The sequence below is a fragment of the Corythoichthys intestinalis genome, chromosome 18 (genome assembly GCF_030265065.1).
Source record: "Corythoichthys intestinalis isolate RoL2023-P3 chromosome 18, ASM3026506v1, whole genome shotgun sequence".
Lineage (NCBI taxonomy): Eukaryota > Metazoa > Chordata > Actinopteri > Syngnathiformes > Syngnathidae > Corythoichthys > Corythoichthys intestinalis.
The window spans coordinates 38586197-38599872 of record NC_080412.1 but is presented as its reverse complement, the minus strand read 5'-3'; the positions used below and the strand labels follow the sequence as shown (position 1 = coordinate 38599872).

General features: G+C 39.9%; 1 protein-coding gene across 1 annotated transcript in view; it reads left to right on the top strand.

Moving 5' to 3' along the window:
• The first annotated feature begins 4383 nt into the window (after positions 1 to 4383).
• The window catches only part of LOC130906146 (nectin-1-like), a 32015-nt gene continuing 22722 nt past the window's right edge, over positions 4384 to 13676 (top strand). Inside the window, exon 1 of the mRNA XM_057820126.1 lies at positions 4384 to 4687. Within this exon, the coding sequence (XP_057676109.1) occupies positions 4636 to 4687 (52 nt within the window). The 5' untranslated portion in view covers positions 4384 to 4635. The remainder of the gene's footprint in view (positions 4688 to 13676) is intronic.

The following is a 13676-nucleotide window of genomic DNA, read 5'->3' as shown; positions in this document are numbered from 1 at the left end:
AAAAGAAATACAACAACAACAAAAGTACAAACATTAACAATAATAGTAGTAATTATAATCAGGAATAATATCTTTTCTCGTATTTACTGTTTGACTGTTTGTATCACTCTAACACACCTAATATAATCAATCAGGGAATAGCATCTTTTCTCCTATTTACAGTTTGACTGCTTGTATTCCTGTAACACACCCAATATAAAATAAATTATAAATAATTTATATTATTTATATCATGGTTTAAGAAAAAATATGCAGTATATATTTGATATTATGAACAGTTGCACTTGGAATGATTAGAACTTGCAGCGCCAAGACAATGTGCAGATAAGGTCGCCTTCTGACCACGGCAGCCCAACCCGTGCGTCATGCAGCTGACTGAGCAAGATTGACACTGAATACCAGGTGATAGGCAAGACATCTACAAGCCCACCTCTGCAACACCATATCCTGCACTCAGCTCTTCAGGACAGTCAAGAACAAATGGCGGGACGTCCTGTACTACCACAACACCCGATAACAAAAACTCCAAGTTTGATAGCTCACCGTAGTTGCCTCATTAACCATGCCGTTTGATCACTGTCGACCTGAATAAATTGTCAACTTGTGTTTCGAAGCCTTTTTCCAGCTTTCAAAATGGAGTCAGTACAAGGGGTTAAGACTGAGGTGAACGCGCGGAGTTTGGCCTTTTAGCCGAGTTGTCGGTGTTTCGCCGGCCCGGGTAATCGGAGCTGCGCCAGCGTGGGTCCAGCGGTTCGGCTGGCGTGATTCCGGCAATCTGGCTGAAAGGTCAGATTCCTTCATGTATTACAGGTGCAACAATTAATCATTTAGGACCTTCTATACCTTAAAGTTGTCTAAATTCTTGAAATTATAACATGAATATAACTTCTCAGTTGTAAATATTATCAGATTTTTTTCATTATATTTTTGTTAAGTCAAAGTAGGACCTGAACAAAAATCTGCTTTTACTTTGAAAAACAACAATTCAGATTTTTGCCAACTTTCGGACATCTTACCGTCTAAACCAGCTTCTTAATAAGGCTGCAACAACTCATCGATTAAATCGATTAATAAATTAGTTGCCAACGAATTTGATACAGTTGTAGACTAAAGTTAAGTCAGGAAGCTGTGATGAAATATTATTTTTGAAGCAAATAGTCATCCATTTTGTCTTAACTGTTACTTACAACATGCCAAAAAAACTTCAAGGTAAATTGAATTGGTTGAATGGTAATTGAAAAAAAGGATATTTATCCGATTAATCAATTAATTGTTCAAAAAATTGTGATGACGATGATTGACAGACGTTAACGTTTGATCTTGCCAGAGAGCTTGCAAGCCGAAACTTCAAAGCGCCGCACGCGTCAACATCGTTTAACTTGTTAAACAGTTGCTGTGGCATCTCATTGTGTGTAAGTGAGCAGCTTGGACCCTAACCCAATGAAGCATTTAATCAAAACAAGCAGTTTTCTACTTTGTTCTTGTTTCAAAATAAGTTTGGTGGGACGGTGGCTGAGTGGTTAGCATGTCCGCCTCACAGTTCTGAGATCAAGGGTTCAATCCCGGGCTCTGGCCTTCCTGCGTGGAGTTTGCATCTTCCCGTGCCTGTGTGGGTTTTCTCCGGCAACTCTGGTTTTATCCCACATCCCAAAAACATGCATGGTAGGCTGATTGAACACTCTAAATTGTCCGTAGGTATGAGTGTGTACGTGAATGGTTGTATGTCTCATTGTGCCCTGCGATTGGCTGTAAAGGGGAAAAGATATCGTCATCGCACACACCATATAATTGTCTGCATTAGTCTAACACATATATAGTCTAACACATACATATGGTACAGGTTGGCACCGTCTAACTGTTTGCATTACTCTAACACACGTAATATAATTAATCAGGAAATAGTATCAGTTTCATATTTATGGTAGGACTACACTACTAATATAAAATAAATAGCACACCATAGTTTAATGAGAAGAAATAGAAGAGATACACAATGCCGTCTTATCACAATATTGACGCACCAACTCGAGCAATCAGCTCTCCCAGCAAACTCCAAGGACAAAGCACTTTGTCCTAAAACAAGTACAACCAGCCCGGACAGCAAAGTTGATAGCGGGTGTCCCAATCCGCGCACGAACCTAAGCCGCCTAAAACCGGCCACCAAGGGGAAGGCCCAAGGGCAACGCCCAGACCCACCTTCGGACGCGCCTTCGACATGACCCGCGTCAGCAAAGACTTTAAAAAGACTGGACACTGAGATAAGACAGATTTTTTCTGCTCGGAAACATGTAGCCTTGTTTTGGATCCAGAATTGTCCCTCCGTCGTCTGTTTTTGCCTTGTTTTTACCATTGTCGACGAATAAATTGTCAACCTGTTTTCGGTGAGTGTTCTTCAAGCTTTTGAAACATGGAGTCAGTACAAAGGGTTAAAATAAGAGGACGCGCGAGATTCGGCCTTCCCGGCGGGCGCACGCAAGGCAGCGTCAGCCGAGCGGCACTTGTTTTGGTTGGTGCTGTCCCCGGGTGCGTCTGGGCCGGGGGGGCGAATTTCAACAGCTGGCAACCAGTTCAGGGTGTACCCTGCCTACTGCCCATAGTTAGCTGGGATAGGCTCCAGCACCTCCGCGACCCTCATGAGGAAAAGCGGAATGGAAAATGAATGAGTAACATGTTAAGAACTTATCATAATTATTAAATTTGAAGTGCTTACATATACAGTATACTGTATGTATATATTCATAAAAGGTTTTTGTTTTTTTTTATTTATGGTTTGGGGAAAAAAGGGAAAAAACATATCTAATATCCATCTCTTTCCAATGATAAATCTGAATACATTGAACACACACAAACACACAAGAAAAATATTTTTTTTGGGTGGTGGGGGGCGCTATTTTGCTGTTTTTTTACTTATCGCGGCGGGTTCTGGTCCCCGTTAACCGTGAAAAACGAGGGCTCACTGTATGTATATATATTCATGTACATACAGTGCTGCTCAAAAGTTTGTGAACCCCCTCAACATTTTGGAATTTTCTATTATTTCAACCTGATTTCCTAATCAATCAATTCAGCAGGTTTTTTTTTGTTTTTTTAACAGTTGTGTTGTCGAGACTAAATTAAAAAGAGTTTTCATCAACTGATGTAGGTGCAAAATTGAACTGTTTGGTCACAACCAAAACCGCCATGTCTGGCGAAAAGTCAACACTGCATACCACCAAAAGAACCTTCTCCCAACAGTGAAGCATGGAGGTGGGAATGTCAAGATCTGGGCTTGCTTTTCATCCTCAGGACCTGGACAACTCCACATAGTCCAGGGAATCATGAATTCTGAGGAATATTGTCAAATCCTAGAACATAACCTGACGCCATCTGTTTTGAAGTTAAAGCTTGGCAGAAGGTGGATCATGCAACAGGATAATGATCCAAAGCATTCCAGCAATACAACCAAGGAATGGCTGAAAAAGAAGAAGATTCGTGTTCTGGACTGGCCCAGTCAAAGTCCTGACCTAAATCCCATTGAAATGCTGTGGCGGGACCTGAAGCGAGCAGTTCATGCCAGACGCCCATCAAACCTCTCTCAACTGACTGCGTTCTGCAAGGAAGAATGGGCAAAAATCCCCCAAAGTAGATGTGAGAGGCTGATTAGTCACTACAGAAACCGTTTGGTTGAGGTAATCTCTGCAAAAGGAGGCGCAATATCCTATTAACTGAAGGGGTTCACATACTTTTGCACACATGATATCTGAGTTTTTCTTAAATCAACCACTTTTGTTAAATAAAGAATGACAATATAACTATTTCTTTTGTTTCAGTCCATTATTTGAAATGTCAGTATTGTGGATTTGGGTATAACTTAACATTTAATAAGGTTATTTTAGTTTTTTTTACAAAAAATCTGACCATCGCTGTGGGGTTCACAAACTTTCGAGCAGCACTGTATACTGCTTATTGTAGTAATAATGATAATAACAAAATGATAACAATATATGTATATATTTATTGATCTATTTATGTCCCACTTCATATCTAGTCCTTAAAATTTTTAATGGGAGTGCAGTCACTTCTCAATATGTGTTTATGTTATTTATTATTTATGTACATTACTAGACAACTCAATGTAAAATATTTTTTTGACCAAGCAAGACATTTTTTAAAAATATACGTCATATTTTAAAGTAGGCCAGTATTTGTCATGCGAATTTCCTGTTGCCTGCCTTTTGAGTGACCTCTTTGTGGCCTTAGTGTTTTTTTTTTGTTTGTTTTTTTGTTTTTTTTGAAGGGGTGGTTGTGTGGTGGTGGGGTATTGCACGGTGGTGTCCGGCCCCCTGGGCAGTGACAGATAGCTGTCGGTCGGGACTGGGGGAGGCTATCTGGGAAATAATCTGCCCACTCGTTAAGCTGCTTTATCCTCGCCGAGCCGAGCCGACTGCTGCGCCTCCGGTTCACAGACAAATCACAACACCAGCGGGAGAAAAAAAGGAATCAAATCTCACGGTGCGAGCTGGACAAATTGCTTCCATCTTCAGAGTTGGGCAAAAAGAGCCCCGATTGGACCAAAAAGAAGTCGCTGCTGAGGCAGACCACAAGTGCGCACTGGGAACTGAACCAAGGAGGGAAACTGGCAAAGCTGGTTTGGGCATGGAACATATTACACTTTGGATATTCTTGATAACTATTTACATCTTGTCAGGTATGTTTTCCCCTCTTCTTTTGTTAGGTTTGTTTTAATGCACATGGTGGAAAATGAGAATTTTCAGAATTGCTTGATGTTATATACTCACCATTCACAGGTTTTGTGCATATGAAATACAGAACAAGAAATAAATGTACATAGATGACAATGCTCAAATTTGACTACATTGTCTAAATATTTGAATTATTACAGAGAAAGGTCTAACATGTTGCCCCTGTTGTATCGCTGTATTAGTTAAGCAGATATTTTACTGTAATAAAAACTGGCTCACAGTTCATTGTATTTGTGTTATCAATTTGAATGGTGAGTGTACATGTTTGTAGTAATAGTAAACATATGGCAAAAAAACAAAATTTGACATAAGCACTAGTGTTTATTTTACATCATTTAAAAGCTTTTCACAGTCCTCAACCTAGTACGTCAACGGTGTCATAGCCTCAAAAGCCCTCACTGAGCATCCAGCCAGATTCCCCAGAGCCACACCATCTTGGTTTTATTTTGAAATTGATCTTACAATCCATTTTGACTGTTTTTTTTTTTAATGATATGTCTTTGTCTGTTGAAATAGTTGATTACAGAATTGTCTTGAAAAAAACATTTTAGCATTCTGTTGCTCCGAAATAAAAACATTCTAGGTTTTTTGACGCTTGTCAGAACTATAGTTGTCCGATATTATCGGATAGCAGATAGTATCGGCCGAAATGAATATTTTAAAATGATACAATGATAATAATGACATCGGTTTTTCATTATCAGTTTCGTCCCAATATGCATGTTTCCTTCATTGTGAATTTAGAAGCCTTTATACTAGGGCTGGTCACGGCACCGCACAGGAGTTATAGTTCTTGACTATTAAATGTCGCCAAACTCAGATGCTTGGGATTTGTTATGCAAACAGACCATTTGCCTTCATTTTGTTGTTATAGTGCATTAATATACCCCGTTTCACACACATACAATAGGGCAAATAAATATTTAGTCAACCACTAATAGTTCTCCCACTTGAAAGTATTAGAGAGGCCTGTATTTGTCAACATGGGTAAACCTCAACCATGAGAGACGGAATGTGGAAAAAGAAAACAGAAAATCACATTGTTTGATTTTTAAAGAATTTATTTGCAAATCAATGTGGAAAATAAGTATTTGGTCAATACCAAAAGTTCATCTCAATACTTTGTTATGTACCCTTTGTTGGCAATAACGGAGGCCAAACGTTTTCTGTAACTCTTCACAAGCTTTTCACACACTGTTGCTGGTATTTTGGCCCATTTCTCCAAGCAGATCTCCTCGAGATCAGTGATGTTTTGGGGCTGTCGTTGGGCAACACGGACTTGCAACTCCCTTCTCACCCCTTGACGTCAAAATGATAACAAGAACGGTGAGCAAAAATCCTAGAACCACATGGGGGGACTTAGTGAATGACCTACAGAGAGCTGGGACCACAGTAACAAAGACTACTATCATTAACCCAATGCGCCGCCAGGGACTCAAATCCTGCACTGCCAGACGTGTCCCCCTGCTAGAGTAAGTACACGTCCAGGCCCGTCTGTGGTTCGCTAGAGAGCATTTGGATGATCCAGAAGAGGACTGGGAGAATGTGTTATGGTCAGATGAAACCAAAATACAACTTTTTGGTAGAAACACAGGTTCTCGTGTTTGGAGGAAAAAGAATACTGAATTGCACCATACCCACTGTGAAGCATGTGGGTGGAAACATCATGCTTGGGAGCTGTTTTTCCTGCAAAGGGACCAGGATGACTGATCTGTGTAAAGGAAAGAATGAATGGGGACATGTATTGAGAGATTAGGGGTGAAAATCTCCTTCCATCAGCAAAGGCATTGAATATGAGATGTGGCTGGGTCTTTCAGCATGACAATGATCCCAAACACCCAGCCAGGGCAACAAAGGAGTGACTTCGTAAGAAGCATTTGAAGGTCCTGGAGTGGCCTAGCCAGTCTCCGGATCTCAAACCCATAGAAAATCTGTGAAGGGAGTTGAAAGTCCGTGTTGCCCAACGACAGCCCCAAAACATCACTGCTCTAAAGGAGATCTGCAAGGAGGAATGGGCCAAAATACCAGCAACAGCGTGTGAAAAGCTTGTGAAGAGTTAAAGAAAACTTTTGGCCTCCGTTATTGCCAGCAAAGGGTACATAACAAAGTTTTGAGAGGAACTTTTGGTATTGACCAAATACTTATTTTCCACCATGATTTGTAAATAAATTCTTCAAAAATCAAACAATGTGATTTTATGTTTTTTTTCCCCCACATTCTGTCTCTCATGGTTGAGGTTTACCAATGTTGACAATTACAGGCCTCTCTCATATTTTCAAGTGGGAGAATTTGCACAATTAGTGGTTGACTAAATACTTATTTGCCCCACTGTAGCCAGGAAAATTCCCGTGTAAGGTGACGCAGGATTTACTTGCGTCTTTGCTTTCACACATATAGAGATGTCCCGAGAATTACGTGGGTTGGACACTTTCACAGACTTGTCCCGTGTTGCCCACTGGCGCTCTCTGTGTGGGGAGGGCTGCTGGCGCGATTTTATAAACAGGACATTACGTCATTTTTGGTCGGCATCGGCTGTCACAATGTTGGTTAAATCGTGTTTTGTTCCATAGGGAGCGTTCCCGACGTCGTAACTGCAGCCAATTCAAGCTCATCAAGACTGTATTTAAGCTCAGGTGCAGATGATCCAAGAGAAGGGTGTCTAGATATTAACTTGCTCGGCACCATTCGACACCTCTGCCACTCTTGTTTTGAAATCCCCTACATTGTGCTGGTATTTTATATCGACTGTCAGCCTACCACTTAGGTTAGTATTCGTGTGTATTTTTGTTTGTATTTAATAAACCCTTTAACGGATCCCTCCGTTTTCTGCTTTGAAGTACAACCTTGTTTCCGCAGTAGCGGACCCTAACATCGGCAACAAAATAAACCACACATTTCCAAAGATGGACGATAGACTCTCGTCCTCAGCTCTACGATCCCTTAGCAATTTAATTTCGTTATGTTTTCAGTTTAATTTAGCTATTTCCAGCTTGCTATGTTGATATTTGCGATGTTTTTTACCGCTTTTAATCTTACTGCGAAGACAGAGGAAGTGACAATTGGCCTGCCATGATATTTACGTGATCAGCCATCGTGCTGTGACCCGGGAATTTAACGCCTGCTTTGACGCACGCCGCTTCTCGGGAAAGTCCCAGGCATTATACTAAGACGCGACCCGTGAAATATCTGTGTAATCTCCGTGTCAGGTGACACGGGAAATTGTGTTCACATAGGACTGCCGCACGTTTAAATCCCGCGATTTTCCTGGTGTTTCAGCGTGCGTGAAAGGGACTTATGCTAGCTAAAGATGTCCCGATCGATTGGGATGCCGATCGATCGAGTCCGATCACGTCATTTTCAAATTATTGGAATCGGCAAAAAAATATCGGACATGCCTTTTTTTAATATATATATATTTTTTATTTAAATCATTTTCTAATTGTATTTAATGTTACAGACAAAGTGTCTTACACTCATCCAGAGTAGTTTTGGCTTAAAGTAGGGCTATCAAATTTATTGCGTTAACGGCGGTAATTTATTTTTTCTAATTAATCACGTTAAATAAGTATTGCATGCGCTGCACGACCCACTCACGCATTGTCGCGTTCAATCTATAAAAGCGCCGTCATACCTATATATAGAGCAATAAGGAAGCGTATGATGGGTAGAAAGAATTTTGACAGCCTTTGGAACCTTACAATCCCCCTTTCAACACTTAGATATGACGTGGGAGCAATGTAGGGAAGAATGGTTGTAGTCGATCATTTTCTTAACACCATGTATTTTTTCCCAACGCTGAGAAGATATATCAAATGGTGCCACTACGCTGAGTCATGGTTGCACTTCCCATCATGCATTTGGCCAGCTCAGTTAAATGGCTACAGTATCATTTACTGAAAGCTCAACAAATACACTAGATGACAATATTTAGTCACAATATACAAAGTCATCCTTTAAGAATTACAAGTCTTTCTATCAGTGGATCCCTCTCACAGAAAGCATGTTAATAATGCAAATGACATCTTGAGGATTTATTGTCATACTAAACAAATACAGTACTCATGTACTGTATGTTGAATGTATATATTCGTCTGAGTTTTATTCTTTTTTTTCTTAATGCATTGCCAAAATGTATATGATCGGGAAAAATTATCGGGAATGATTTGAATTGAATCGGGAGCAAAAAAAAAATATCGGGATCGGCTGATACTCTAACTAAAACGATCGGATCGGGAGCAAAAAAACATGATCGGAACAACCCCAGTTACTTCCCACCTCTGCACATGACTCCCTACTGAGTTTGGGCCTTTGTTCAAAAAGACACTGGGGTGGATCCGTTTTACGAAATTGGGCCAAAATTTGCAGTACATCTGGCTCATGTCCGCTCCGGTTATATTTTGCTATCTGGGATAGCACTCTCAAATCACTGTTTTAACGGATTCGGATGAATGGACTGACAAGCATCTGGCGTCAGACTTGTGGCGGCATCCCAAAAAACAGTAGATGGGGGTTGGGCTGGTTACGTAACGACAATAGTGACAGCATACGGATGTGTTGAGCTGCTCTGACATCTGCTCTGATTGCTTTTTTCACTCAAAATTGCCAGTAAAGCCCTCTCCATGCCATCTGAGCAGTAATTTGCTGGTGCGCTTACATGTGTAGAGTACATGCCCCTCTCTGTGTATGTGCCATGTGTTGAAGGACAGGGATTAGAGCTGCGCACAGAGGGTGAGACAACAAGATTGCTGCCAAAAGCCAGCCTCCAAATGTCTTCACCTTGTTCGCACTCATTCTAGTTCGCTTCACTTTCTGTTTTGTAATTATTTGCCACAAAAAACTGACATATTTCAGTGTAATCCACTGCTGGATCACCCAGACTAAAATCAAAACCCTTCTTGACCTCTTGCTCACCCCCTTTCTAAGTCCTAGCAAACCCATATTTATAATTGTCTTCCTATTATCTTTTATAAAGACATTTTATACACATCGTAACTTCTCATCCCCTCTCGTTCCCTGTGTTCATGTCCCCAAACGCATCAGCAAGAGTCATGCTAATCCTGTGAGCTTGCCCGGTTGAATGCAGGCCAAGTGAACACTCCACGCCGCCGTGCAGATTACATGCAAATATGCACACGGGCACTCTCAAACAATGACAGATTAAAGTATATGTTATGATTTGGAGGGGGAAAAAAAAGGGAAACCTGCATTTCAATCAGTTAAAACGGGAGCACGCAGGGATGTAATTTAGCAAAGTGGATGTCAGGCGTGTATTTTCGTCGTCGCTAAAGATGCTGTTCCTGCGGTGCAATCTGTTGCTTTTTGGGTTAAGATTCAGAGTGAGGAATCACATCATTTAGTGGCGGTCAGTGTCACAAACTAAGCAGAGGTTTTAGGCTGACGCACGCGTTTGTGTGTCAGTGTTTATTCGACGGTGTTCGCTGAGCGTCAGGTTCCGTCGCAGTAAATTACACGCGAGCAAAGCGTGTTAAACCCGGATCAATCACAGATTCGATGCTGGCAGGGATTATAGAGTTAATCTGCTGTCATTCTCTGTTTCTTTTTGAAACACATTCTTTTTCACTTTCAGAATGTACAACTAGCCATTCACATTTCTTTAAGTAAAAACACAGATAATCTTAACATAAAACACACAACAATTATATCATAACTGTTTGAAAAGAAAAGATTATACTAAGGATGTCCTCGATCCAAGGGCGTAGGTTTGGTCTCAACATTGGTAGGGATAGCATAACCTACATGTACGACACTTTTTGCTGGGGATGGGACATTAATAAGACCAAACAGATTGGGTGAAAGGGGTCAGGGCTACATTTCTCAAAAAATATGAAATTTATACATTTATAAAATAAATGATCAATGCATAAAAAATTTATATTGACTTCTATTATAATAGTATTATAGTATAGTTTAAGTTATTGTCAAATATTATGATTTAAATTTGCTAATAAAATCCAGATTTTTCTGGAAGCTTTCAAAATGTTTCCTATGGAGCCCCCCGGGTGCCAGGGTAGAAAAAAAAATCATAGCTAATCTGTACCCAAAGTTTAGTAATTTGTGGGTACAGTTTACTAATCTGTACCCACAGAATACTAATCTGTACCCACAGATTACTAAACTGTACCCACAGTTTACTAAATGAAACGAAATGAAAATGTTGAAAGAAAATAATCTTTATACGTATGGATAGTGAATGGATGGTTTAGTAATCTGTGGGGACAGATTAGTCTGTGGGTACAGATTAGTAAACTGTGGGTACAGTTTAGTAATCTGTGGGTGCAGATTATCTATGATTTTTAAAAATTTTTCTACCCTGGCACCCGGGGGGCTCCGTACTGGGTACAGATTAGCTAAGATTTTTTTTTTTTTTGCAATATTTACCCACAGGTTTTACAGATTACTAAACTGTACCCACAGATTAGTAAACTTTGGGTACAGATTAGTAAACTGTACCCACAGATTACTAAACTGTGGGTACAGATTAGCTACGATTTTTTTTTTCCTACCCTGGCACCCGGGGGGCTCCGTAGTAGTAGTTTGGAGTCCCCGCCAAACAATGGTGACTACTGTTTCCGGGTCATTGCTAAACTGTGGGTACAGATTAGTAAATTGTGGGTACAGTTTAGTAATCTGTGGGTACAGATTGCTAAACTGTGGGTACAGTTTAGTAATCTGTTGGTACAGATTAGTAAACTGTGGGTACAGTTTAGTAATCTGTGGGTACAGATTAGTATTCTGTGGGTACAGATTAGTAAACTGTACCCACAAATTACTAAACTTTGGGTACAGATTAGCTATGATTTTTTTTTCTACCCTGGCACCCGGGGGGCTCCATAGTACGGAGCCCCCCGGGTGCCAGGGTAGAAAATTTTTAAAAAATCATAGATAATCTGCACCCACAGATTACTAAACTGTACCCACAGTTTACTAATCTGTACCCACAGACTAATCTGTCCCCACAGATTACTAAACCATCCATTCACTATCCATACGTATAAAGATTATTTTCTTTCAACATTTTCTCGCTGCAGTCACGGTATTAACATCATAATGGGTGATGGCCCCCCGGGTGCCAGGGTAGAAAAACAAATCGTAGCTAATCTGTACCCACAGTTTAGTAATCTGTGGGTACAGTTTACTAATCTGCACCCAAAATTTACTAATCTGTGGGTACAGTTTACTAATCTGTACCCAAAATTTACTAATCTGTGGGTAAAGTTTAGTAATCTACGGAGCCCCCCGGGTGCCAGGGTAGAAAAACAAATCGTAGCTAATCTGTACCCACAGTTTAGTAATCTGTGGGTACAGTTTACTAATCTGCACCCAAAATTTACTAATCTGTGGGTACAGTTTAGTAATCTGTGGGTACAGTTTAGTAATCTGTAAAACCTGTGGGTACAGATTAGCTACGATTTTTTTTTTTCTACCCTGGCACCCGGGGGGCTCCGCAGAAACATTTTGTAAGCTTCCAGAAAAATCTGGATTTTATTAGCAAATTTAAATCGCAATATTTGACAATAACTTAAATTATACTAACATACACAATAAATACAAACTTGTTAATAATCTCTTAACAATCCAGGAACGCAAAAAATAAACATTTGACCACTCAACATTGTCTGTCTAAATAAAGAAATTAAACGTAACTGAAAAAACTTCTTAGTCAGGAAATAACATAAATAAAAATGGAGCCTTCCTTCAGGTAAAACACTACTGCTTTTGTCCACAAGCCCAGCCAAACTCATCAAAAAATGAAAGTTCATTTGGACTGCTTTAAGACCACATAAATAGAATAAAAATGAAAATTGCAGAGTAGGTGGTAAACTTCAGTTCACTACATTTCTCACAGTTTAATTAACAGTGGAAAACACATACAGTACTTCTCTCTAAGCAACTACCTACTCAGGTTTTGCAGGTTAGCCAATTCACAGTTTGTTATGCTAACTCTGATGTAGGTCAGACTTTCTGTAGCAAAACTAGTGGTGTGTTCCCCACTTCCACAACATTGACGTCTTTTTACATTTCTTACAGTGGTTGCTGGCCGAAAAAAAAACCTTCTAATATCCCTTCACTCCGAAGGTGGCAGAGGAAGCGGCATGTTGTTGACATTTCTGTAGCGGCTGTGATTGCTGTTGTGTGTGTGTTTTGCGTGTGTGTGTGTGTTGGGGGGGGGGGGGGGTTCGGTGAAGTCATCAGCCAATCAAACATGCAATTTAGGAGGGAAAAAATTGACTGGCACATTCAGCAAGAGAAAAGGGGTAAATTTAAGTCGAACATAATGAAAATAATCCACGGAATAATGGTAGGATCAATTCTACTGTATCCTTAAAACATATAGGAAGACAAGCTATATTCCCTATTTTACTGAAGTCATTATATAATGCAACTAAGCTTGCTTAAAAGTTGGTGGGGACAATTTGAGGATCTTGAGAAGTTGGTTGTGTTATGGCCCTACCGTCCCTATGAAAACCTACGCCCTTGCCTTGATCTGATCACGTAATTTTTAAAAGATCGCAATCGGGTGTAAAAGATCGGGTTTTTCAGATTTTTTAAGGGCTACAAGGCAACAAAATAATATATACATTAAGGATAGCGTCAAAATAAACAAAAAAAATTTTTTGTTTTGTACGATGCAGCATTTTTTTCCTACAAGATTGGAATCAGGTGAAACAGATCGGGTTTTTAACGGCTACAAAGCAACAAAATAATCAAGATGTGAAAGAATGTTGTCAAAAGATACACATTTTTTCATTTTTTTTTAAGGAAAAGAAAGTCGATTTTTCCTTTTTACAGGTTCTTTAATTCTCTTAACGAACAGGAGATGACAACACACAATTCAGCAACTAAAACAAAGCATTAATCACCCAAAATATATACATTTTTTAAGCAAAGAGTCATTTAAAGCTGATCGATCAG